The following is a 27,706-nucleotide window of genomic DNA, read 5'->3' on the forward strand; positions in this document are numbered from 1 at the left end:
TTTCCTCACTAGTAACAATCGTTTCGAGGAAGTTTGAGCCCTTACGAGTGGTTTTAATAAGGTGCAGTGTTCAGTTCGATACATTTTTTGGTCATCGGTCAACTTGTGGAAAACAAATTGCAAATTCAACTTACGAGAGCCCAAACTCTTGGTCAAAATGTTATGCACAGGTGATTTTGGAATCCCCAATTCATCTTCAATCAATCTCACGGATGATTCCAGGTTTTCTTTGATGAAATCATGCATTTTTTGGATGTTAACTTCGCTCAGTCCAGTTTTTGGATGGCATGGCTTTTCGTCATCCTCAAGCACTTCACGACCACTTTGAAATCGCTTAAACCACTCATAAACTTGAGTAAGGGATAAGCATTCGTATGCTTTTTGAAGCATTCAATGCATTTTGGTAAAACTTTCACCAAGTTTAACACAAAAGTCAATCACAGCTCTATGTTTGAAACTCATTTTCCGACCGTTCGTCAAAACACACTGTCACTCTTGGCACCATAACTCAGCTTCTAATGAAACAAATGTCATAAACAGTTGACACAACACTAATGAAGGCTGCTGCTTTCAACAACAAAAAGATACAACAGGTGGTGCCACTGGTTTCTTCTATTTATGAAAAGTTTGGTTTCTTTTTTTTGGACAGAGTGTATAAAATATTCGCCAGAGTCATCCTAAACAGAATACAAACCTTCATCATTGAAAATAGCTGCAAAGAGCAGGCCAGTTTCAAAAAAGGATTTGACAATAGACTACATTCAAACTATTACTCAACTAACAAAAAGATACAAAGAATACCAGATTCCACTTTGTCTTCTTTTTATAAATTTGAACATAATGCAGTATTCCAAGCTTTATAGAACAAGGAGTAGAAATAGCATATATTCAACTCATAAAAGATATCTACAGAGAAGGCACAACAAATATCACTCTTTTCAATCACCCAATTAAAATTAACTTAAATAGAGGAGTACGTCAGAGCGATGTCTTATCACCTAATCTCTTCACATCTACTCTGGACAGCATCATTAGAAAAACTGACATGAAAGGTGGAATAAACATTGGTGATGAAATGTTAAATATCCTATTATTCGCTGACGATGTGGTATTAATATCTCACTTCCCCAAACTATTAGGATCAATGCTGAATGACATAAGCAGAAACTGCCAAAAAATTGGATTGGAAATACATCCAGACAAAACAAGATGGATGAAAAATGAATATTGTAAAGATTACACAATCACTCTAGAATCCCACACCATCGAAAAAGTTGAAGATTACATCTACCTTGGATAGTCCATAAAAATGAATAACGACATATCAAATGAAATAGCAAGGATAAAAAGAGCTGCTTGGATAGCCTTCGACAAAATAAAATCAACAATCACCAACCAAAACATGGAACACAACTTTAAAAGAAGAACAAAGCTTAATAACAACTCAATGTGCAATAGAAAGAAGAATGTGCAATATAAATAAAATAGACCACGTAAGACACACAGAAATCAGGAAGAGGTCTGAAATCAAAGATGTAATAAAAGCAATCTACAACAGCAAAAATAGATGGGCCGGACATCTCGCCAGAATGAGAGACAACAGATGAACAGTCAGAGTAACAAATTGACATCCAAGAGAAACCAAAAGGAAACCTGGAAGAAAATGGAGAGCAAAGGTCCAAGAGAAGAATAGTTGGACTCTTTATGACCTGCAGTCATGGAGAAATCCTGACTGAAATCACAGGTCCATCAAGGTAATCATTACTCCTTTTCCAGTGAAATAGATGTTCTTATTATATATAATAGATATATATAATATATATAGATATTATAGATATCCTCAGCTACTAATATAATGTATAGAATAATCATTCTAAATTTCAGTGAGATAAATGTTGTCCTTTTGAAGAGAGAATTTTTGAATACGCTATTGGAAGAGAATTGTTTCAGCATTACACTTTCTTTCGCTGAAATTGTGCATTAATAATTTATTGGTTATTTGAATAGTTGACTACAATTAGTATTTCAAGCCATGTGAAAACATAATCAAATTAGTGATAGATTTTTATTTAAGAACACATTGACAAGTAAAGATGAAGAGGTTATTATCCTCTTTATAAGGTTCCATCTTGACTACTTTGTACAGATTAGGTCACTTGAGTTTCTTGAGGATCAGGGGATGGTGAAGAGGATTCAGAGATGAGTGACAAAACTATGAGAGGCCTGTAGAATGCTCAATGTTGCAGAGTTTAGTTAACAGACAGAGGAGAGAAGCCATGATTGGCACAAAAGGAATTTTTCAATACATAAGGAGTAGGGAGAGGGATATCATCAGCGGGTGTGACTGTGAATGGGATGTGAAATCTCTTTTAAGATAGTGAGAATAACCATATGAGGATTCCTGACAGGACTCCTGCTTGGAGCTACAGAATGGTATAATAAAGTGGAATGCACGTGTTAAAAGAAATGCCATAGGAAAAGGTAGTGTAAGGATGTAGCAGTATGTAATATGACAGATGACATCATGTAGAATTAAAAAACAGATGAAAGAAGAAAAAAAAAAACTCATTTCTTTTAAGAAAGCTCTTGTGAATGTTTCTATTTTCAGAACATGCTCCTAAGATCACTTACTAGTGCCTAAACAAGCAGCATGTAACTATTATATAACTTAAAAAACTTCAATTTTTTAAGAACAGGCATAGCAAAATCATAGCAAATCCCAATGGAAGTGATGATAGGATACTGTAGGAGGTCTCACTCAGTTGGTAACTCGCATCACACTAAACCTTAAACTTGTTCACAGTGCTAGCATTCACAACACTTTCTACCAATGCATTCCATTGACCTACCATTCTCCATGCAAAATATACTCATATGCCTCACCCTGGTTTATAAATAGGAAATTTTATCTAATACAAGCATGAAAACTGTCCAGAACAGATATTTTTATATATCAGAAATATTCACATGAAAAGAAAGAGTTAGATTTATTCTGCTATTCCTTAAAAAAGATGACAGAGACAAGTAGGTTATTGTTTTTCTTTAATGAGCCTTGATAAGACCCCCATCTTGACTACTGTATGTAGATCTGGGTTCCAGGGTTTCTTGGTGATGAGGAGAGGATCTTGGTCACTCTCCTCTGGATCCTCTCCTCATCACCAAGAAACCCTGGAGCCCAGATCTACATACAGTAGTCAAGATGGGGGTCTTATCAAGGCTCAATAAAGAGAAACAATAACCTGCTTGTCCCTGCTCATCAAAGTATGACATATAATTTATGAATATGTATACTATTTAAATGATCTGACTCTTTAACAGTAAGGATATAACTTCCAGAACATCTCTTTGCAAAAATTATTTAATGCATTTCACCCACCCACATACATACCCTTCACAGAAAATCCTGCTTATACTATTGATATAACCCCCATTTTATCAGTGGCTTATGCAGGATATTTCTGAAAATAGCGATGAATGCTTTTTTATTATCTAGTAGTATACTCTCAACTATTAACAAAATTTTAATACAGTGATAAAATCTATCAGAATGACAATGACAAATATGGTGGGTGTATTGGTGTTCTAATCTATCAGTATAGAGGTATATCCTCTTTTTTAAGGAATAGCAGAATAAATCTAACTCTTTCTTTTCATGTGAATATTTCTGATATATAAAAATCTGTTCTGGACAGTTTTCATGCTTGTATTAGATAAAATTTCTATGGTCTATGGAATGAACCTTACAAGAACAGGTTGAAGATTTGTGGGTTATAGAAACTGGTTAATAGGTGGAAAAGAAGTGATTGAGACATACAAATTACTGAGGGGTTTTTACAAGATTAATTCAGAGGAAACTTTTCAGAACAGGTCTGGTGGTGAGAGAACTAGGGGCCATCCATGGAAACTGAGTAATAGTGTAATTAGCAAGGGTATTAGAACTAGATTTTTTGCTTGGAGAGTAGTGAATGAGTGGAATAGGTTGCCAGAGTCTGTTGTATCCAACATTTGCACAGTATCTATGCAAATGTTGGATAGTTCCTGACATGATGTTTAGGGTCTCCCTTGATGGGTCTAAGGACTCCTTGGAGTAGTCATAATAATAACTATTATCTGTGAATAATATTAGACCAATAAATATTCAATATTAGAATGACTATCATGAAGCACTACCTATCAAATGCACAAAGATGATACTGTACATTTAATGATGTTTCCTTAAATTAAGATAACTGTTATTTCCTTAATATAGTAAAGTCATTTTTATATAGTACAAAAAGAAACACACTTGAAAATATACAATACTTCAGCAGTGCTCACATTATTATTATATGGTAGTGAAATTTGGGCAATAAACAAACAAGATAAACAAAGAATAAAAACAAGTGAAATGAGATTCATGAGAAGAATTGCAAACTACACATTATTAGATCAAAAAAGGAATGAAGACATTTTAAAAGAACTAAAAACAAAATCAATAGAAGAAAAACTAAACAATTATAAACAAAAATGGATTGAATATGTAAACTGAATGGCCAACACCCAACATCCTAAACAAATACTAAAATATAAGTCAATTGGAAAGAGAAGGCAGGGTAGACCTCAAAGAAGGATATTGGATGGATAATGAGACCAGAACAGACCAATATGGTCTATACCCATAATAATTAGTGTTATGATGATGATGATTTTTAATAAAAGTTGTTTTATTCTTTAATGAAAGGGAATAAATTTAGTAGTGAAAAGTTAATTGTTTTTACCCATTGCATGATGCTTTGCATCCTTCTTCAAACTCCTCATGTCTCAGTATCTAAAAATAAAAAAAAAAATAAAAACTTGTTCCATCATACACTTCTGTCTGATTTAATTATGTCAGTAATTAAACTACTTATCACATCTTATCACTTATATCTTATTACTTCTAATCACGTCTTAAAGTTCAAGGACTCTTTGAAAGGTCATTCATGAAATTATGCATAGTAATATAAGACATATTTACTCACTGATATCACTTGTTTTAGACAAACTGACTATAAAACATTTTTGTGTTGTTATTATTATTTGACATCTCCAGGGAGTCCAAAGACTCATCAAGGGAGAGTGTGCCAACAGCATCGAATGATTGGTCCTCTTCCAACTACTAACCGCGCTCAAACTTACTTAACTGAGCCATTAGTAGCAGAGGCTCTACCAATCGACCAACCTTTGCTGGCAGTGAGATAGTAGCTCAACTGATCGAATAACAGATGTTTTTTAAAAAATAAAAATGAAACAATTTAATCTATTATTATATTCAGCTTTTTAAGAAGAAGGTATTACTCATAATACAAACTTACAAGATAAATAAATTGTAACAATGTCACATCACTCTTCCTTCTCCTATTCTGTCCTTTTTTATGTATTCTAAGAACTTGAGTAGATATGCATGTCTAATTTATTTAGTTTTTTTTTTTTAATTACTTCATCTTCTTAATGTGTCAGGCTCAAAAAAAAGCCTATTGTAACCAAAGTAACAGCTACATGTAAACAATACATGAACATGTAAACCGAATGGCCAACACCTGACATCCTAAACAAATAGTAAAATATAAGCCAACTGGAAAGAGAAGGCAGGGTAGACCTCAAAAAAGGATATTGGATGGATAATGAGACTGACCAGAACAGACCAATATGGTCTATACCCATAATTAGTGTTATGATGATGTAACAGCTACATATAAAACAAATTAATGCTGTAACAGGGTAGTTAATCCAATCTATACTGTCTACTATATCTGTGAACTCTGTATTCTCTGGTCCAGTGGTCACCAAAGGGGTTGATATAACATTGTTAGGGGTCGATCGGGGTCGACAGAAAAATATAAGACATCATTGTATGGGTAATATTTAATTCAGTTAACTTGGATTACCTCCATGACAAAAGACACTGAGGTAATGACAACGCAATTAAGAGTGAATTGTGGGATCAGTACCATCATCTTACAGGTCCATGAATAGGACCTGTAAGATGGAGTAAGGTCATGAAAATAGTTACTGAGGCCAATCAAGTAGGCCAAAATGACGTATTTACCAATAAACGGATGTTGGTTGTTCCTGCCAGCCGGCGCAGTGGGTGCGAGATTGCAACATGTGCATGGTTCTTATTTACTGATACTTACGAGTATTCGATCCTGGTCTCATTTTTGCGCATCGACATACGAGTGAGCGTTAATGTACTAAAATTCATCATCATACATATTATAATTCAAATGTTATTCATTCACGATCTAAACCTCTCTATGTTGAAGAGTTGAGCAGCGCTGGTAGTAATACCAGTGATATTAATACCACTAGTTTATTAATATCACTAGTAATACCAGTGATATTACTAGTGATAGTAATAGTAGTAGTAGTAGTAGTAATATAATAATATATACTATATTATACATACAGTAAACACTGTAATAACTATAAAATAAACAATCCAAAAACTCATATAAGCGTCTTTTTTTGCTTGTCCTATTATAATTACGTAATAGTAAAATATAGAGGGTTGATAAAAAGTCAAGAAATGCTTCAAGGGGTCGACGGGCAAATGATTTTGGCGACCCCTGCTCTGGTCAGTTTGTTTTGAAAAAAGAAAAAAAAAGTTTTCAGGAAAAAAGTTTCTTTCACATCAGACTGGTTAACTCACCTAAAGCCGAAACATACTTTTAAAAGCTGCTTACATCTTAGATGGCATTCAAACTAAGATCTTTCCAGTCCAAGATTATCACTACTATCAGCAAAGATAGAGATAATTAAAAGAAATATTATGAAGCCAAACTTCTTTTATTTTAAGTTGTGTAATTACAATTAACAAAAATAATGTATAATAACTAAAACACTTTTTTTGAATGTTAGTCAAGTGGGTTTTAATTTATTGTCCTACATGTTTTGCCGATTTTTGCTATCAACATCTTCAGGGAATACAATTGGTAAGCTATATGAGGGTAACAGACTAGGTTTTAACTGACAGTTCTAATTCATACAAAATTAGTATTGTGCGAGACAATGCGCATGTCTCGGGAACATGATTTACTTGTTATGAGACATAATGTAATTGGCGTGAAAGTTCATTTCTTTGATGTTTAGTGATCTGATTAACGCTTTCCAAATTTCCGGTAGGATTAGACCTTGATTCTTATTTCGGTTTCCTGTTGAACGGGTGACCATAGCAGCCTCCTTGAAGGTTCTGGAATGGTAGTTCTCTTCTATATAGGGCATATGACTCTTAACCCACTCAATGAGATGGTTGGTAGAGGCAAAGTGCCAAGAAAGGCCTGAAATATCTTGGCTGTTGTTTTTGACATATCCTGTGTTCTTTCTGTCTCTTTTCGAAGCTTCTAGAGGCCTGACCAATGTAACTAAAACCACAGGAGCAAGGTATATTATATACTCCAGAGTACTTGTAGAATGGATGAGAGTCTTTCGGTGATCTTAAAAATTTCTGAATAGTATTGACTGGCTTGAATGCTACTCTAATATTGTGTGGTTTTAGAAGGATAGCCAATTTTTTGGAAATACTGCTGACAAATGGAATAGTTATAGTACTGATGTATTGGGTGTCATCACGTTGTCTTTGTGGTATATCCGAAAAGAGGATATTGTTGCAGAGTCTTTTAGGATAACCATTTAAGGATAGCTCGCTGGATATTGTAGTTAATTCTTTTTGTAAGTCATCTTGGTCTGTTTGTGTAATGTATAGCTCTTTTCTTAAGCATATGGATAATGCTAAGTTTCTGGGATATATGATGAGACGAGTTGAAATGGAGGTAACGTCCAGTATTCGTAAGTTTTCTATACACAGACAGGTTGATACTTTTTTTTTTTTTAGGATGTCTAGAAATGGAAGTTTTTCATCTTTTTCAATTTCTAATGTGAATTTGATGGTATGGTGGAAACTATTGATTTGGTTGAGATAATCCATTAGTTCTTTTGTATGATTCCAAATGATAAAGATGTCATCAACATATCGGTACCAAGTTTTCGGTTTTGGAGTAATTTGGGGTAAGATTTTATCCTCTAGGTCTTCCATGAATAAGTCAGCACAAGAAGGAGAGAGGGGGCTACCCATGGCTAATCCGGTAAGTTGTTTGTAGACTGTTTTTTGCCAAATGAAATAGTTCGAAGTTAAACAATGATTGAACAAAGTAGTGATGTTTCTTGGGAACAAGTTGTCTAAGATGTTGATGACTTCCACAACTAGACTGTTTGTAAACAGAGATGTGACATTGAGGCTTGCTAGTATATCATCTTCAGATATAGGGATATTTTTTAATTTTTCAATAAAATGTTGAAAGTTTTTAATATAAGTATCTGAGTTGTGAATGTGTTGTTGTAAAATCTTGGCTAGGTATTTAGACAGTTGGTGAGTAGGAGAATAGATTCCATCAACTATTGGACATAATTCATTTTAAAAATTTTATGGAATTTACATAGAGGCAAAGTGGCAAGAAAGGCCTGAAATATCTTGGCTGTTGTTTTTGACATATCCTGTGTTCTTTCTGTCTCGTTTCAAAAATTCTAGAGGTCTGACCAACGTAACTAATACCACAGGAGCAAGGTATATTATATACTTCAGAGTACTTGTAGAATGGATGAGGGTCTTTCGGTCATCTTAAAAATTTCCGAATAGTATTGACTGGCTTGAATGCTACTCTAATATTGTGTGGTTTTAGAAGGATAGCCAATTTTTTGGAAATACCCTCTCTCCTTCTTGTGCTGACTTATTCATGGAAGACTTAGAGGATAAAATCTTATCCCAAATTACTCCAAATATTAGTTAGATAATAGTTTTTTAATTTTTTCTTCATAATCTTTTGTATTTAAGATAACAGTATTGTTGCCTTTGTCAGCTTATCAGACATGTCTGTCTATGATGTCCTCAGTACAGATCCTATGCACAAAAACCATAACGACACCAATGAACTATTATGTGGAATGATTAACTTGCCTATAGACTTGATAAGAAAGCTAAAATCCATGCACCTGTTGACTCCAAGATTGTATGGTGTTCCTAAAATACATAAAGAAGGTATACCATTACGTCCAATAGTTGATAGAATCTATTCTCCTACTTACCAACTGTCTAAATACCTAAGATTTTACAACAACACATTCACAACTCAGATACTTATATTAAAAACTCGCCACATTTTATATTGAAAAATTAAAAAATATCCCTATATCTGAAGATGATATACTAGCAAGCCTTGATGTCACATCTCTGTTTACAAACATTCCAGTTGTGGAAGTCATCAACATCTTAGACAACTTGTCCCCAAGAAACATCACTACTTTGTTCAATCATTGTTTAACTTTGAACTATTTCATTTGGCAAAAAACAGTCTACAAACAACTTACTGTATTAGCCATGGGTAGCCCCCTCTCTCCTTCTTGTGCTGACTTATTCATGGAAGACTTAGATGATAAAATCTTATCCCAAATTACTCCAAAACCGAAAACTTGGTACAGATATGTTGATGACATCTTTATCATTTGGAATCATACAAAAGAAGAACTAATGGATTAACTCAACCAAATCAATAGTTTCTACCATACCATCAAATTCACATTAGAAATTGAAAAAGATGAAAAACTTCCATTTCTAGACATCCTAATATAAATTAAAAAAAAAAAAAAAAAAACCAATAACAGTATCAACCTGTCTGTGTATAGAAAACCTACGAATACTGGACGTTACCTCCATTTCAACTCGTCTCATCATATATCCCAGAAACTTAGCATTATCCATATGCTTAAGAAAAGAGCTATACATTACACAACAGATCAAGATGACTTACAAAAAGAATTAACTACAATATCCAGAGAGCTATCCTTAAATGGTTATTCTAAAAGACTCTGCAACAATATCCTCTTTTCGGATATACCACAAAGACAACGTGATGACACCCAATACATCAGTACTATAACTATTCCATTTGTCAGCAGTATTTCCAAAAAATTGGCTATCCTTCTAAAACCACACAATATCAGAGTAGCATTCAAGCCAGTCAATACTATTCGGAAATTTTTAAGATCACCGAAAGACCCTCATCCATTCTACAAGTACTCTGGAGTATATAATATACCTTGCTCCTGTGGTGTTAGTTACATTGGTCAGACCTCTAGAAGCTTCGAAACGATACAGAAAGAACACCGGATATGTCAGAAACAACAGCCAAGATATTTCAGGCCTTTCTTGCCACTTTGCCTCTACCAACCATCTCATTGAGTGGGATAAGAGTCATATGCCCTATATAGAAGAGAACTACCATTCCAGAACCTTCAAGGAGGCTGCTACGGTCGCCCGTTCAGCAGAAAACCGAAATAAGAATCAAGGTCTAATCCTACCGGAAATTTGGAAAGCTTTAATCAGATCACTAAACATCAAAGAAATGAACTTTCACGCCAATTACATTGTCTCGTAACAAATAAATCATGTTCACGAGACAGGCGCATTGTCTCGCACAATACTAATTTTGTATGAATTAGAACTGTCAGTTAAAACCTAGTCTGTTACCTTCATATAGCTTACCAATTATATTCCCTGGAGATGCTGATAGCAAATATCAGCGAAACATGTAGGACAATAAATTAAAACCCACGTGACTAACATTCAAAAAAAGTGTTTTAGTTATTATACAAGTAGTCAAGTAAGAAAATCACTAGAAAAATACTGTATTTTTATTTATTGTGTAGTCATATGCCAATATTTCTTCGTAATTCTTGCCTATGGAGACCTCTTTGTTTCAAGTTAGTTCCAGAGTTTGATCTTTGACAGAGGCAAGTAGGGATTCCTTCAAATGGAACAGTTGGGTTTTTAACAAGTACAACTTCAAAAAAGTTGAGACAGAACTGTTACCATTTCAGAAAAGAATACAAGTTATGGTTTAAAATCATGAGAATGGCAACAATTGTTGGATTTTTAAATGCCATTGTTTCTATACCCAGCATTATCCCTTCTAGACTCCACTGGGCACAGTGTTATCTGACATCGTCTCCCTTCTCCCAAGTATCCATTCCCACAAGAGGCCACCCCTGCTATCATCCTCCCTGGGACACACTGACTCGTTCAGAACAGCAATCTCTCCAGATGCCTACGTCCTTCCTCATTCAAATGTAAACGGTCTCTCGCATACAATTCCTCTCTTTCCTCAAATGCAATCCAAGCATCCACATATACCAGTCCTCTCTTGTCACACATTCTCGCTATTATGCCATTCAATATCACCGCTCTTCAGCTCAGCTCATCATTATCATACCTAGGTAACACGCACACTATTTTTCCTCTCTCTGTCTTCTTCCGTACAGTCTCAAGCAAAAATCTCATATCTCTCGCTGCCCGACTTACATTACCACTCAAGTCATTCGTGCCTACCATCACAATCATCTCATCCACCCCTTTCACCTCTCTTAATTGCCATAGCCACTCTTTCTATTGTTTCTCCTGGCAAACACTCCTCACGCATCCTATCTTGAACACCATGGATCATTGAGTCTCCATACATTATACCTCTTACCATTCCCTCTCCTCTACTGCTATTCTCTCTTCTAGCATTACCACACTTCTCTCTCCTACTGTTTCCATTCTCTCCTCTTATAGCACTCCCATACATCTCTCTCATTCCCTCTCTCCTACTGTTTCCATTTTCTCCACTTCTAGCACTTCCATATCCCTCTCTCCTACTGTTTCCATTTTCTCCACTTCTAGCACTTCCATATCCCTCTCTCAGTCTGTCTCTCCTACTGTTTCTATCCTCTCGTCTTCTAGCATTCCCATACCTCTCTCTCATTCAATTCTCTCCTCTTCTAGCACTTCCATATCTCTCTCTCATTCCGTCTCTCCTACTGTTTCCATCCTCTCGTCTGCTAGCATTCCCATACCCCACTCTTATTCCCTCTCTTCTACTGTTTCCATTCTCTCCTCTTCTAGCACCCCCCATACCTCTCACTCATACTCCCTAAGTTCTCTCTCTCACCTACTCTGATTCGCCTTGCATTTATCTCTTCCATTCTCCTAATCTCATCTTTCATACTTCTGCTCTCATTCACAAGACATTCCACCTCCTCTTTCAACTCATCTATCTCCCTCTGCAGGTCAGTCACTCTTAATCTAAATTCACTCTCCCAAACAAAACCATCTCCTAAACTTTCACAGTCACTCACACCTTCCACACTATCAACTATTATTTTCTCATTCATATATATATTTTTTCATTCTCTCCTATCACACTACTTGTCTTCCTACATTTATTCCCCGTTCCTGGAGCAACAAAGTTGGATATCGATATTTCTAATGCACTTATTTCCTCCAACTGCCTGCATTTTGCGCACATATGCTCTCCGCTCTCTTTCACAAGCCACATATCTAATTCCCGAGACGCATACATGCCGCAAGTATTGCATGCCACAAAGTCCCTTATGATATTGCTTATAATTGAGTTCTTAAATGGCAGAGGACTTGGCGATACGCCACCTGCGACTGCTGATGAATCCGCCATCATTCCTTACTGCCGAGTAGCGTAATCTTTAATAATTATTCAATTAATAAATTCCATTAAATAAATAAGAAAAAAAAAAGTACAAACAATTATAAGCAAAAAAACATTTAAGTACTAAATATAATTAAATAAAATGAAATATAACTAAATACAGTAATAAAAACTTAGCTTCGTTTTGTCTTTCACCGTTGTGCATTCGATTCTGACGGTAACCAAAATATATTATATCGCGACAGCAACTAATTATCAAAAAACAACCACTGAAGTACACTCATATTCTGAGAAACAATTTAGCACTAAAAAAAAATGTGGAACGCTTCACGATTTTGCGTGTCATCCTTGCGCAGGGGCCATGCTAATCTTCTCTGTTACAGTATGAAGCTTATTTTATTTAATTATAAGATAAACTATAATTATAAAATAAAATGACAAGGAATATAAAATGCAATCCTTGTCCTTTTATGCAGTTTAGTTTATCTAATATTTGTATTTAGAATTAGAGCTATGTTGTAAAGAAATATGTATTTCTTGCTTTCAGTATCACTAGCTCAGACAACTCTGAAACCCAACAGTAAGCCAATAAAATGTTCTTCCCCCCTTTACTCATTATTAACAATAGAGAACACAGCTGAGATTACTATTCCATTCGACCATGAGTGAACTCAAATATGGATCACAGCTTGAAAATTTTAACTGTGTTAAAAATACCATATAATAGATTTACATTTTAGTTTACTGTGAATACTGCAGTGGAACAAACTTTCATTCTTGATGTTTTATTTTAAACAATGATGAAATTATCAGAAATTATTTTTTACCTTGATTTAAAAAAATAATAGAATTGCATATTAGAGAATTATATTTTCCATAATGCAGAAACTGCAATATGGGGAAATGATTAAAATATGAATGTGCAAAAGCATGTATTTAAATAACAGTTGCTATCAGAAACATGTACAACTGCTATGACCTCACAAGAAAACAGCAGGATAATTAACACCAACAGCCACAGATTACATTAAATAAAACTCCTATCACTTCTTACTCAATAAAAGCAAAGTATAGTGCATATTGTTTAATTAATATTAAGACTATTGTAGGTAAGAAATGAATTAGAACTTGGACTGATGAGTAAGACTGTTAATACAATGAGATGATATAATTAATATCTTGCAATCAGTACATACATGTTCTTCTTTTACTATGTTGTCCTCTCTTTTATTATGTTTTCTCCTCTAAATGTGAAAATTAGTCTTACCTTCATTCCAAGAATATCTTTATAAAATTTAATAGTCTGATTTCGGTCTCCAACTTTAAACACAAAATGAAGTGCCCGACGTGATGCCATGGTTTGTAATATTCAAATAAGTAACAAATATTATCCCTGTATTAATTAGGAAGTCTATGTCATGCTCAAGGGTTGTAGTATCCAACTTCAATTTGAAAATGTTGCTAGATCAATCCTGTAAATAAATTAAAACAGAAATAGATATCACTGGAAAGAAAGAGAAATGCAAAATTCATGTAAAAGCTGTTCATAAATGCTTATATTTCACATATACCTAAATACATATGTAGTAATTTATGTGTCCCTTAAGTATATTCATTTATACAAAGCTCATTACTTTGTAAAGCCATCTAAAAAGCCCTTAAAATGTGGAAAGGCAGCTAAACAGATAGCATTTAATCAAAAATGCATAGTTATAAAAGTTTTACTGTGGCTACACTGCATAATTCAGAGGGTATGGTCAGAAGATGGTCAATAGAAATCTGGATGATTGCAGCAGAACAAGTGCCTATCTACATATGTACATAGATACAAACATCTATACAAGTTCCTCAAGTGACCAATAGTCATGGAAGTCTGATCAGTTCAAATATCATTCTACTCTAGATGTTTGTCTTGAGCATACATAACTACTTCATGCCAATTCTGTTTAGATCTTGTTTAATATTGTCAATCCATTTCATTCAGAGCCCACCTCTTTTCCTAACAACTTGGATCACTCAACACACTCTCATTGACTAACTGAATGTCCTGCATTCTGACAACATGGCTCCATCATAGCCTTTCCCTAAATAAGATAGTGCTAAGAGGTGGCTAACCACTCCTCTGACATATCTCATCATTATTTACAAAGTCAAACCATCTTACTCCTAAAATACTCCTTCAGCGCCGCTGATCAAAAGCACCATGTCTCTGATTACCACTCTTACACAATATCCATGGCTCAGCTCCATAATACAAAACATAAAGAACCAGACTATTGTAGATTTTAAGTTATGTTTTACTGATATTCTGCTGTCTTTCCAAAACATTCCATAATTTTTTTGAACACTCTAATCTTCAACTCACTTCACCAATATCAGTTACACAGCTACCAAGACAAGTGAAGTGAGAGCCTTGCTCTACAACACATCCTTTAAGAAAGAGGACTCATCTTTCATTACCTTTGTTTTCTCAATATTGATAATTAAACCTAGTTGACTTCCAGCATCATTAATTTCATCAATAAAAAAAAATTCATTCATCCCTGGGAGCTGTATAAGGAGGGTATAAGCAAGAGGTTTGAAAAGTAGGTTTTTTGCATGGAGAGTGGTGGGTGATTGGAATGCACTGCCTGAAAGGGTGGTGAGTGCAGCAATAGTGAATGCATTTAAGTCAAGATATGATGAGATGTGCAGTGTGAGAGAGACCTCCCACAATGAGTCTCTCTCTCTTGATTCCATGGAGGTCTGATGATGATTTCTTTCACATTATTTGTGAATAAGGCCAAATCAGCATAATCTAGAGTCAAAGACACTTAAATCACTTTAATCTCCAATCCTTCTCTTGCAGAGTATTCTTCGTCACAAAATCAGTTACTGGGACTAAATTGAAGAGGTGACAGGACCTACTCATGTTTATTATTATTATTATTATTCAAACCTCATGGAGTCAAAAGACTCATCGCAGGAGGTTCTTCCTAGGAAACACAGTCTATCAAGACTCATTGTGAGAGGTCCCTCCTAGGAAACATGAAGTCTATCATAGCACTCCTTAAACTTATTGACCATTCTCGCTCTCACCACTCTGTCAGGCAATGCATTCCACGGTTCAGCCACCCTCCATGCAAAGAAACCACTTACCCTCTTCCTCGTTTTCCTTTCCAGGGATGACTCCTTGTCATCACTCCTTCCTGCTGTTCAACCAAGCGAAAGAACTCCCCAGTGTCAATTCTGTAACCACCTCTCAACAGTTTAAAAGTCGATCATATCACCCCTCCTTCTATCCACCAAACTCTGTAGTCCACATTACCTCAGCCAATCCTCATAACTAACATTGTACAGCCCTGAAACCATCTTTGTTATCTGCCTTTGTACCCTTTCCACAGTTAATTTATCCCCTTCATATCCTGTGGACCAAATCTGAGAACAATAGTCTAAGTGTGGTCTGATCAGGGTCTTATACAATGGAATCATAACTCTTTTATCTCTGCAGGTCAGCATCCTTCTCATTATTGCAGCAATCCTGAGTGTTACCTTCACCACCTTTACAATATGACCATTGAATTTCATGTTTCTATCAATCATCAACCCCAAATCTCTTGTCTCTCCTACTTTCTGCAGTATAGCTCCTCCAATAAAGCATGCAGCATCCCATCCATGTGTCCCAAACCTCCAGACCTTACATTTTGCTGCATTAAACTGATACCCCCATTCATTTGCCCATCTGTCAAGCTCATTCAAATCCTCTTGCAGAGCTAACACATCTGCACTATTACTACTAACCTTTCCCAGCTTCACATCATCTGCAAACAACTGAATATCCCCCTGTAATCCACTGACAATGTCATTTTTATAAAGGTTAAACAATATAGGTCCCAGTACTGAGCCCTGTGAGACCCCACTTGTAACCCCTGCCTCCTTGAAACTGCCCTATCGAACAGCCAATCCTGAATCCAGTTGATCAACCTGACATTCAAATCCATGTGCTGCAACTTAAATTTCAAATGCCTTCATTAGTTCCAAGTGAAATGGCGGTATATGCCTATCTCTCATCGACTGCTCTTGTAACTTTATTATAAACAGTGAGCAATTCCACTATGTCCTCTGCATCAGTCATTCTATTCCCATTTTTATCCCATAATGTCATTCTTCCACAATCATTTCTCCTCCTACTGACCACATAGCTAAAAAATTAGCTAAGATCTTCTTTGGATCTTAGGGCCAATCTCTTCTCATACTCCAGTTTTGCCTTCCTTACAATACTAGTCACTCTCCTGGCCTGTGTCTTATATTCTTCATGCATCTGCTCTTCACCTGTCTCTTTATATCTCTTCCATAGCCTCTTTTCACATGCAGTTCCTGTTTAATATTGTTTGTCATCCTCTTTACACCAAATTGTCCTCTTCTTCACTTGTGCAATACAGCTTAGTATTGCTGCTAACAAATACAGTATTCCTTCACAATTTTTCAAGCACTAATGACATTTCAGCTTTCCAATTCCTCCCCTCCATGAAAATTTCCCAAGTTGATGTCGAAGACTATTATACCCACCTGCCTTATAATTCCACATACGTTCCTGTCTTTTTGATACTCCTGCATGTCTATTCATCTTCTAAGTCAAAACCACATGGTCACTCTCTCCAACTGGTGGGAGAGATGTCATCTCAGTTATTATCAATTCTTCTGATGCTATGACCAAATCCAAAACTCTTGAACCTCTTGTTCCCTCTATTACATGTTGCCTAAGACATTTGTCCCTCAAGAATTCTAGAAATTCCATTCCCTTATTGCTACATGCATCTTCATCTCCCCAATTTATACTGCTGTAGTTAAAATCTCCCATAACAATCGTTCTTCTTGCACTTGCCAAGCTCAACTGTCTAAACATTTTCTGGTCTCCACCCTCTGTGCTCCTTGGTTTATAGCAACACCCAACTAAATATTCTGTCTTGCCCACCTCTACCTCACACCATATGCTTTCAAAATCATTAGTGTCACTGCCTTCCAAAGCCTCCACTCTTAGAGGACATAAGTCATTACTTATTATAAGCAGTACTCCATCACCATGCTTTCCCTTCCTATCCTGCCGAAAAATGTTGTACCCTGCTACTTCTATTCCTGTTATTATATCCTCTTCTGTCAACCACGTCTCAGTGATCCCAATAATCTTTAGCCAGGCTGATGATAAAGCGCCATCAATTCCTCTCATTTATTCCGGTACTACTGGCAGTAATATAAAGCATAAAAATGCCACTGTTTCTATAACCAGCATTATCCCCTCTACTGGTCCAGTGTTACCTGATGTCATCCCCCTTCTCCCAAGTACCCATTCCCACAAGAGGCCACCCATGCTACCATCTACCTTGGGCATTCTAATTTCCCTGCACTGACACACGAACTCAATCAGAACAGGAATCTCTCCAGATGCCTACGTCCTTCCTCGTTCAAATGCAAGTGGTCTCTCGCAAGTGGTACTTAAATGCCCTCTAAGCATCCACACTTTCCAATCCCCTCTTTTGACACATTCTAGCTATTATGTTATTCAATATTACTGCTCTTCTGCTCAGCTCATCACTATCATACCTAGGCAACATGCACACTATCTTTCTTCACATATCTCTCACCACTCAATTTACACTACCTCTCAAGTCATTTGTTCCAACCATCATAATCATCTCATCCACCCTCTCACCCCTCTTAATTGACATAGCCACACTTTCTATCGTTCCTCCAGGCAAACACTCCTCGCGCATCCTATCTTGCACACCACAGATCATCGAGTCCCCATACATTACACCTCTTACCACCCTGTTCCTCGACTGCTCACATACATCCCTCACTCTCTCTCCTCTAACACTTTCTCTCTGTGTTCCCCTACTTACCTGCCTTCCTGATATCACTCTATCCCTGGTTCTCCAGTGCTTCATCGCATTCCCTCTCTCCTCTTCTATCATTCCCATAACTCTCTCTCATTCCCTCTCTTCCACTGTTCCTATTCTCTCCTCTTCTATCATTCCCATACCTCTCTCTCTCTCATTCCCTCTCTTCCACTTATCCTATTCTCTCCTCTTCTATCATTCATAACTCTCTCTCTCTCTCTCTCTCTCTCTCTCTCACTCCTACTCTGGTTTGCCCTGTATTCATCTTTTCTATTCGTCTAATCTCATCTTTCACAATTCTCATCTCATTCCCCAGACATTCCACCTGCTCTTTCAGCTCACGTATCTCTCTCTCTCTCTCTCTCTCTCTGCAAGTCAGCCACTCTTATTTGCCATTTATCCTCCCAAGTGAGACCACCTCCAAAAACTTCACAATCATTCAACCTTTCCATACTCTCCACTCTCATTATTTTATTCATATTTCTCTCACTATTCTTGCCCTCTATCATACCACTCATCTCTCTACGTGGAGAATCTCCTGCCTCTGACTCAACGAGGTCAGTTATAGTAATCTCTAACTCACCAAGTTCCTCCCATTGCCTGCCCTTTGCGCATATACGTATTTCCCCTTCTCTCATCTGCCACTAAAGTTGTTACTCAAGTTATTTTAACCATTCACTATATGCTTATATCAGCTTTAATACACGCCTCATATCAGATGAATCAAAAAGCCTTTTTTTGAAGTCAACTAAACATGTGATCATAGGTTTCTGAAATTCTAAACATTTCTTTCAAAGATCTGTCTCCTTGAAATTATTTGGTCTATGCAACTTCTTCCATTTCTGGATCCACCTTACTCATCACTAAGTTGCTTGTCAGCCAAGTCCTTTATCCTGCTGAATATAATAATGTAAATATCTTACCTGGAATAGACAAGAGGCTGATTCTCCTGTAATTCTCACACATCGTGCAAATCTCCTTTCTTAAAAGGCATCGTTATACTTCTAGAAAAGTCGCTGGGAATTTTACCACTTTGATAAAAAATGTTCAGGATCTCAGTAAACCAAGTCACTACATTCTCTCAACATTCTTTTAGCATTTCAGCAGTAATCAGTAATAATGTCATATCTTGGAGATTTATGAAGTTTTAATTTACTTACGGCCAAACTAGTCTGATCACCAAGGATACTTTTAAAAGAATCATCAAAATGATCTGCCCATCTTATCATGATGGCATCTTGCCCTTCAACTGGATTATCTTTTAATGACTTCATTTCATTCTCCTTCTTCTACATCTTATTAATAACTTGACATAGTATGTTGTGATTATTCTCTTTAGCTATATCCTTTGCCATATTGCTAAAACAGGAGTCGTTATCTAGTTGTTGTTTTTTTTATCTATTTTCAACTATGCTTGTTTATTAATTTCCCTATAACTTCCTCTGTTCTCATTATTTGGATGCTGGTTCACTCTCCCTACATTCTCTTCTTTCAGAAATTAACTGCATTGTCTCACTACCCAAATAATTCTACTTTTGCTTCTCTCTAACTTCTAAAACAGACTTAGTTTCATGAACAGCCATCTTAAAGCCATCCCACACACTTTTTAGATCACAATCTTGTAGGCTAGCTCTTTCATAACACCTGAGACAGTGTTAGGCATCAGAGCAAGTACATTTTCAAAGCTTAAACCGCAATGTGCTCTTAATAAGGTAGCAGTTAGATCCCATCTCTACACCTCTGTACGTCCTAGTGCTCTGCAAAGAACTCCATTTATTATTAATTAGAACATAATCATGTTCTTGTGGATACCATCAGGTGACACACATTTTAGTTATATTAAACTAAAGTTTTTATTCAAACACGGTAGTTGTCTCCATAATTTTCAAAAATGCATTCGGATCACCGTATAAGCCTAAAAGAAAGGATTCAGATCATCCATGGAAATGATACCCACGAGAACTGCAATCGCTATGGTAAGCTAAAGATTTGTATTTCTCTCTTGATCAATCGGCTGGCCTTTTTAAAGAGATGCAGAGACAATAACCTTATTCCGATCTACATCAGGCTAAAAAAGAAATTTACGTCCGCTAAGGCATTCCATGTTTATGACCGCATGGAAAAGGAATGCTTAGAGAACAGATTCAAACAGCCTGCCAAAACCTTGCTACAACACAAAATCTGGTTTCAAAATTACAATCCAAACTATCGAACTATATTAATCCAGACTACAAGTACTTGAAAGAATTACTGACAATTCAGCCAAATATACCCTGGAAAAGAATAAAGAAAAACTCAAGACAAAATTCCACAGTTTGAAACAACGGGCAAAATATGGCAGCCAATCACAGGAATCCATCCAATCAGAGGACTTCCTCTCCAATAAACACCAACAATGAACAAACAAGGGAGACAAGGAGCGACCAACCACCGACAAGCAAGAATCATGTGATTAACCTATCAAGCCACACCCTGAACAACGGTGAACTTACGCTACTGAATAAAGGACTGAACTACGCAATAGCACCTAAAAAGGTAAACAAATTGGATTTTATCTACCACATTGAAAGAGGCATCAGGTCCCTACCTAACAATATAGCAGATAAAATACGACTAGAAACTAGTAATGTCCTGAACACTAAGAAAACCATACAGAACAACCTCACAAAAACAGAATTAGCAGCAATTAAATCATTAACAGCCAAACAAACATAAGAATAACGAAAGCAGATAAAGGCAATGCCACTGTTGTCCTTGACAGGTCAACATACGTACTTCAAATGAATCAACTAGTAGCCGATAACAACACATATAAAATGGTAAATTATAACCCAACAAAAAGGATAAAGGATAAAACAGAGAAACTACTCAAGTCCGTCACTTCTTGGCCACCAGACACAGTTAAAAAACTGAAACCACACTACACCCCCCCCCCCCCAGAATATATGGGGTTCTGAAAATACACAAACAAAATGTGCCCCTTCGATCAATCGTGGAAGGAATAGACAGTCCCAATTACCACTTAGCCAAGAAATTAGCAGCAACACTCAAGGAGTTGGCAGGTCATTCCCCCTCCTACATAAAAAACACACAACACTTTATAAACAAAATTAAAAACATAACACTCGACAAAGACGACTTATTAGTCAGTTTCGACGTTTCTGCCCTTTTCACTAACGTCCCCATCAATGACACAATTCTCTTACTACAGAACAAATTTCTGCCTGACATTACGGCCCTCTTTGCCCACGTACTACAGTCCGGTTACTTCGTGTGGCAAAACAAATTCTACCTACAAAAAGAAGGTACAGCCATGGGCTCACCACTATTCCCCCCCCCCCAATCGCTAACTTCTACCTGGAAACCTTTGAGCAAAGGGCTCTTGATTCCGCTATGCTAAGACCGACAGTCTGGCTTAGATACGTTGACGACGTGTTCACGATCTAGCCGCATGGGCGATAAATGCTAAACACATTCCTTAGCCACCTGAACAAACAACACGAATGCATACAATTTACCATCGAAATCGAAAACCAAAATTCGCTCCTGTTCCTAGACACACTAGTCACACGTCTTCCTTCAAGCAGTCTATCCTTCATGGTCTACCGAAAACCAACACACACAGGCCAATACGTACATGCTAATTCATACCACCACCCATCACAAAAATATGGAGTCATTAACACCCTTAAAAACAGAGCTACAACAATTTGCTCTAACAAGCCCTGAAACAAGAACTAAGAATCATCAGCGACACATTCATAAATAATGGCTATAACAAAAATACTGTTAATAAAATACTCCATAAAACCTACAACAAAAATGAATCTAGATTACAGTAAAACCATAACCATCCCATACATTAAAGGGTTATCGGAAAAAATCAACAGAATCCTACAACATTATAACCTCAGTGCCACCTTTAAACCACCCACTAAACTTAAAACCATATTCAACTCCTCTAAGGATCCTCTCCTCCCATTAGCACATCCTAGAGTCTACTGCATCCGCTGCACCTGTAACTTCATACATTGGTGAAACGGGAAGGACAATCCCTATATGCAAGAAAGAACACATTAGACACATTAAATATAACCATTATGGTGAAACAGGCCTCTCAGACCACGCACTCAACACCTTACACCAAATCAACTGGAAAAGCACCTGCTCTTTACACCGCACAAAAACCTGGTATGAAAGAAAATTTAAGGAAGCCTGTGAAATCCTGAAAAACCACTCAAATATCAACAACAAAGATGGCATGAAAATTCCAAGGATCTGGATGGCACACATTCAGCCTACCTAATATATAAGATCCAGCATAAGTCAGGACTCTAGCCAATCCTCAGCTAGTATTAGAAACCATTCCTTACTAACTGGCTGGAATGTTTACTTGATGCTAATATATGTATATAGATAGATACTTGTTGTTGTGCCCAATGTATTTCTACAACCAACAAATAACACTAATAATAGGACTCTAGCGTTGATGTATAATTTTTTTTTTTCCACCAGAGGTCAGGCCAACAATTGTTGTAGCAGTTGGTCAGTGTCTTTAACAAACCAGTTTGATTGTAGTGTAGCTTGTTTTCTGTGTATAGTTGTATGCTCCAGAAGATGACCTTGACATAACGCTCGAAACGTCGAATGTAGATTTTAGTTATATTAAACTAAAGTTTTTATTCAAACACGGTAGTTGTCTCCATAATTTTCAAAAATGCGTACCTGTAAATATCCTTATGCCTGAAATCAGTGTCATTTATTTTCAGTCTATTTAGCTTACATAACTGGAGGAGTCTCTCATCATTGTCACTACAATTATCAATTCCAAACAGTCCTAATTACATTTGTTTAGTAATTTGGAATCAGTGCAAACCTTGGCATTCAAATCCTCTAAAATAAGTGTTATATTATCTTTCGTAAAATTGCCTAGTATGTCTTGTGGCTGGTTAAAGAAGCATTCTTTATTTCCACCTTCTGAGAGCATAGAAACTAACTACATTCAACATTTTAATTCCAGTTTTAAATATAACAGCTAGGAGTCTTGAATTTCTATTAAGTAGCAGTCCTACATCTTGTAGATGTTTGCTGTCCTCATGTCTTGAGTATATGAATTGAGTGATACCCTTCTGACTGTCACTTTTTCCTATCCATCTTATTTCTTGTAGAGTAAGCCCTTCCAATTTGTACCTATGAAATTCTTCAATGAGGACATAAAGCAAAAAAGTCTTGGTTCAATGTACTTATGCTCTAGGTTCCTATGGAAAGATAATTTTTACTAGGTCTATAGAAGAATAATATTTTGTTTGTTTCAGGACCCAGAAAAATCAGTCCTCTAATCACAGGCATGGGGCAATTACCTATCTCCCTTCAGCTTAAGCCACGAACAAATGTCAATGCACAATAGCTGAAGTCTGGTAATACTTCCAGAAGCAGTGGAGTCTAGGTACCTGCGATGACTTTCAAATTAGTCACCAGCTAATACTACGAGTATATATCCTGTGTATCGATCATGCAGAATTTGGCAGCCAAAGCAAACAGAGAAACACAATGGTGGCTTCTTTTACAAATGCCTATCAGTGTTAGAGTGCTCATTCCATATCCAAATTCAAAGCCATAATCAAATCCAGTCAGTATAAATGGTCCATTCCAATCCCTGTGAAGGCAACCATTCCTCAGCAGGGTGAGCAAATAGTACAGAAGTAGTTGACATTCTCCTCCTACTATAGATGCTATGCTCATACCCATCTATGAAAAAGGAAATAAAACTGAATGTGTGAATTATAGAGGATTATCCCTACTAAAGAACAAACCAAGCTCAGGCCAAACAAAGGTTTCCAGGAATAGATTTTCAATTCAGATAAATAGATAAATCATGGGACCATAACAAGGATCTGTATTTATGTTTTGCAGATGTGGAAAAAGCAATATGGCAAGATGTCAATGGAAAAACTATTAAAAACACTACAACAATTATATGGTGTAAACACAGAGGTGTAGCTAGAGGGGGACGGAGAGGGGGTGGTCTGCTCCAGGTGCCACTTTGAACATTTTTGAACTTTTGCAATTAATTCTAAAATACAGTCTCGAGAACTCAGTTCCAACTATTGTAATACTACAGTGAATTTTCCTCACAATTGCTGTAAGTGTTGCTAGTTGTGAGAGGAGCTTTTCTAAATAAAATTGATTAAGAATTACCTACATTACTATGAAATAGACTTCGACAATATCATCGATGATTTTGCTAACAGAAAAGCAAAAAAAAAATAGCATTTTAGAATGTTGAAATTAAATTTTACTTCAAAAATAAACATAGTGTTTTAATTTATTTCCCTATATGAGAATGAGATATAGAGTATGAGAAATTCACATTAGGAAAGAAAGTGGTGTGGTACCAGGCCTAACTAATATCAACAGAGATATTCAACTATAGAAATGTAATTTTTATGTGAAGGTAGAAACAGAGAAGGAGGGCTACTGATGATGACAGAGGAGTTGTGTCCATCCAAGGTGCAGATGCAAGGAGCAAATAGTGACAGTGATTTTGAAGCAGCATGGTGTGAGATGGTGGAGGTAGACAGGTTGAAATGTTTAATAGGATGTTGCCAAAAGCCTGGTAATGTGAAGGACAATGAGAAGGGAAAGGCAAAATGGTCTGGCTAATAAAACAAGGGTGATCATCTTGGACAATGGCAATTATGATAATAAAGGGTGGAATGAAAGGACAGCATCTGAAAGCAAAGAGAATGAATTTCTTCAGTTTTTAAGGAATAAATATTGTATGCTGTATGTAACAGAGAGTACACAAGGATCGAGGGTGTTTGATTTGATCCCATCAGAAGATATTATTGTAAATGAGGTGTCAAATCTTCCTCTAAGTTGGTGAAAGTGACCATGAGATCAAATTGGGTGATGGCCTGCCATATCTGGACTTCTCTGAAGGGATATGTGAAGCCAGTGCTTTTTTTTTGGTGGTATGCAACAGTACGCAGTACCAGCACCTTTTTTCTTAAGTTTTTAAAATTTGCAATTTATCGACAGCAAATTGTATTATAAATATTCCGGTAGATGGTACTGTGTTCACGAATTGAATTTTCAGTTTTAATTACTCATAAGTTGGTACCCTGCTTTCCTGTTACATAGGTTGGTATGAAACCAGAAATAGGAAGTTGTGTTCACATCCGATTGCTTCCAATATTAGTTTTATATTCACTCTGCAACCGGCAGGTGTTCACGTGAGTTTTGAATTAATCTAAGTTAAATCAGTGCAATCATTGTTCAAAATGAGTAAAATAATTAGTTACTTTATGCCAATGAGTAAAAATAGGAAGGTTGAAGAAGCAGAAATTGTTGAATCTACTTGTGATCCTGTAAAATAGAAAACTAGCACCGAAAATACGCTTGGCAAAGAGGATCACGAAACCATGAACGAAGATCCACATGGTTAAAAGGAAGCAGATTCTGATAATGACTGGCCAGAATGTTGGACAATTTTGCAGAAAAATGAACTTCTGCGAGAGAAACGAGTGGCTCTATGTCAAGAATAAAATGTTGGGCTGTAAAGTGTGTCATGATGTCGGAAGTCTTGCCGTCGATAAACACGTGGGAGCGAAAATTTTCAGCGGAGTGTGCAAATGGTAAAATCAGTCATTTTGGAGAATCTCACAAACAACAGTTCGTGTCATTAAGAAAAAAAATTTACGATCATAAGGAGAGTGCAGCACACAAAACATGCCAAAAAATAAAATCTGAAGCAAAAAACGAAACATTAGAGAAAGTTTTCCTAAATACTTTGTCTCATAATAAAGACGTAATAGGAAAAGTGTTTCAAACTGCTAACAAAGTTGTGAGGAGAAATCAATCATTTAACAATTTGAAGACGAAATAAATTTACAGGAACCTAATGGCCTAGACATGGGATATATTCTTCATTCTGCAAATGCTTGCATTAACATTGTGAGCCATATCGCAAATGAAATGAAATGAGAAAAACATTAACAGACAATATAGTGAACTCCAAGAACAAAATATTGTCACTTATTGATGAATCGACAACTGTGAGTAACACAACAACATTGATTGTTATTGTTCGTGTAGTTCTTCCTGAACTTTTGGCTCCTGTGAGTCTTTTCCTAGATTTGATCAAATTATCAGATATAACTGCTAGAGGAATTCTAAACTCTTTAATTAGTCATCTTGCATGTTTAGGATTATTTGAAGATTACTTAAAGGAGTATTTATTGTCTGTAACTTGTGATGGTGCAGCCGTGTCGTTTGGTGTGCGTAATGGTCTAAGGAGGCTAATGCAAGAGAAGTTTCCTAGTGTTATTTTCTGGCATTGTGCTAGCCATTGCATTCAATTGTTTTTTAGTGACACAGTGAACAATGTGGTAGGAGTGAATCGCTTTAAGAGTTTCATAGACAAACTTTATGTGACTTATCATGCTTCACATAAGAATGCTGGGGAACTACAGGCATGTGCAGCGACTCTACACCTTAAAATTCTTACACCTAAAAATCTTAAAATTGGCAGAATTTTAAGCACTCACTGGGTTGCATCTAGCTTTTGCGCTGTTTCTGCAGTGTTGCGAGACTTTGAAGCCCTCGTCCATCACTTTCTGGACGCAAACAAAGACAGCAGAAGAAGCAAATAGATCGCTTTATTTATGAGGGCTTTTTAAGAAAAATAACGTCATGAGAGTTTGTTCTTGATTTGGGCCTTATGTGTGATGCTCTCCAAGAACTTAGTGAACTAAGTCTAGATTTACAAGGGAGAAATATTGACTTGTACAAAGCAGACAGGAAGATAAAGAATACAGTTCAACTTTTTGAAGAATTGAAAATCCTGCTCCGTACTACAGTATTTCTCTTCAAAGTCAAAGAGATTGAGCTCCACAAAAATGAAAGACAGTCCTGCAATAAGTTCATCTGCCTTCTATAAAAGGCTGAAATCAGCTGTTGGAAAGCACCTGCTTGAAGGAGATGATGCTGATTTGCCCGAATGCCCTAAGATTTTAGATTGCAAGTATTGGCCAAAAAATCCTGGGAAGCATCTGAAATTAAATTAAATTAAATGGTGAAGCTGAAATTAAAACGTTGGCATGCAAATTTTGCTTGAATGAAAGAGAAGCAGTTCATGGTTTCTGTGAATATCTGCAAGAAAATAAATTCCCGGACATACTACTTCCTCTAAAGCACACTTTGGGCACAATTGCAATATCTTCCAGTGAATGAGGTTTCTCTGAGATGAATCTTATAGTTACTTCATCTGGGTCATCTCTGCTTGTACGGAGAACTTCTGCACTGATGTTCACCAGG

General features: G+C 36.4%; 1 protein-coding gene and 1 non-coding gene across 2 annotated transcripts in view; both read right to left on the minus strand.

The window, feature by feature from the left end:
• The window catches only part of LOC150095686 (glyoxalase domain-containing protein 4), a 124,045-nt gene that overhangs the window by 86,764 nt on the left and 9,575 nt on the right, over positions 1-27,706 (minus strand). The window contains exons 2-3 of the mRNA XM_090409981.1: positions 13,780-13,984; positions 4,758-4,807 (exon numbers count right to left, since the gene is read on the minus strand). Coding sequence (XP_090266107.1) covers positions 4,758-4,807; positions 13,780-13,869 — 140 coding nt within the window. The 5' untranslated portion in view covers positions 13,870-13,984. The remainder of the gene's footprint in view (positions 1-4,757; positions 4,808-13,779; positions 13,985-27,706) is intronic.
• Positions 12,824-12,928, minus strand: LOC150095687 (U6 spliceosomal RNA). Its single transcript, XR_016550104.1, has one exon. It is a non-coding gene; the product is annotated as a U6 spliceosomal RNA (small nuclear RNA).

Source organism: Typopeltis vanoorti, chromosome 20 (genome assembly GCF_054136105.1).
Source record: "Typopeltis vanoorti isolate ZY-2024b chromosome 20, IOZ_Tvanoo_1.0, whole genome shotgun sequence".
In the NCBI taxonomy this organism is placed as follows: Eukaryota; Metazoa; Arthropoda; class Arachnida; order Uropygi; family Thelyphonidae; genus Typopeltis; species Typopeltis vanoorti.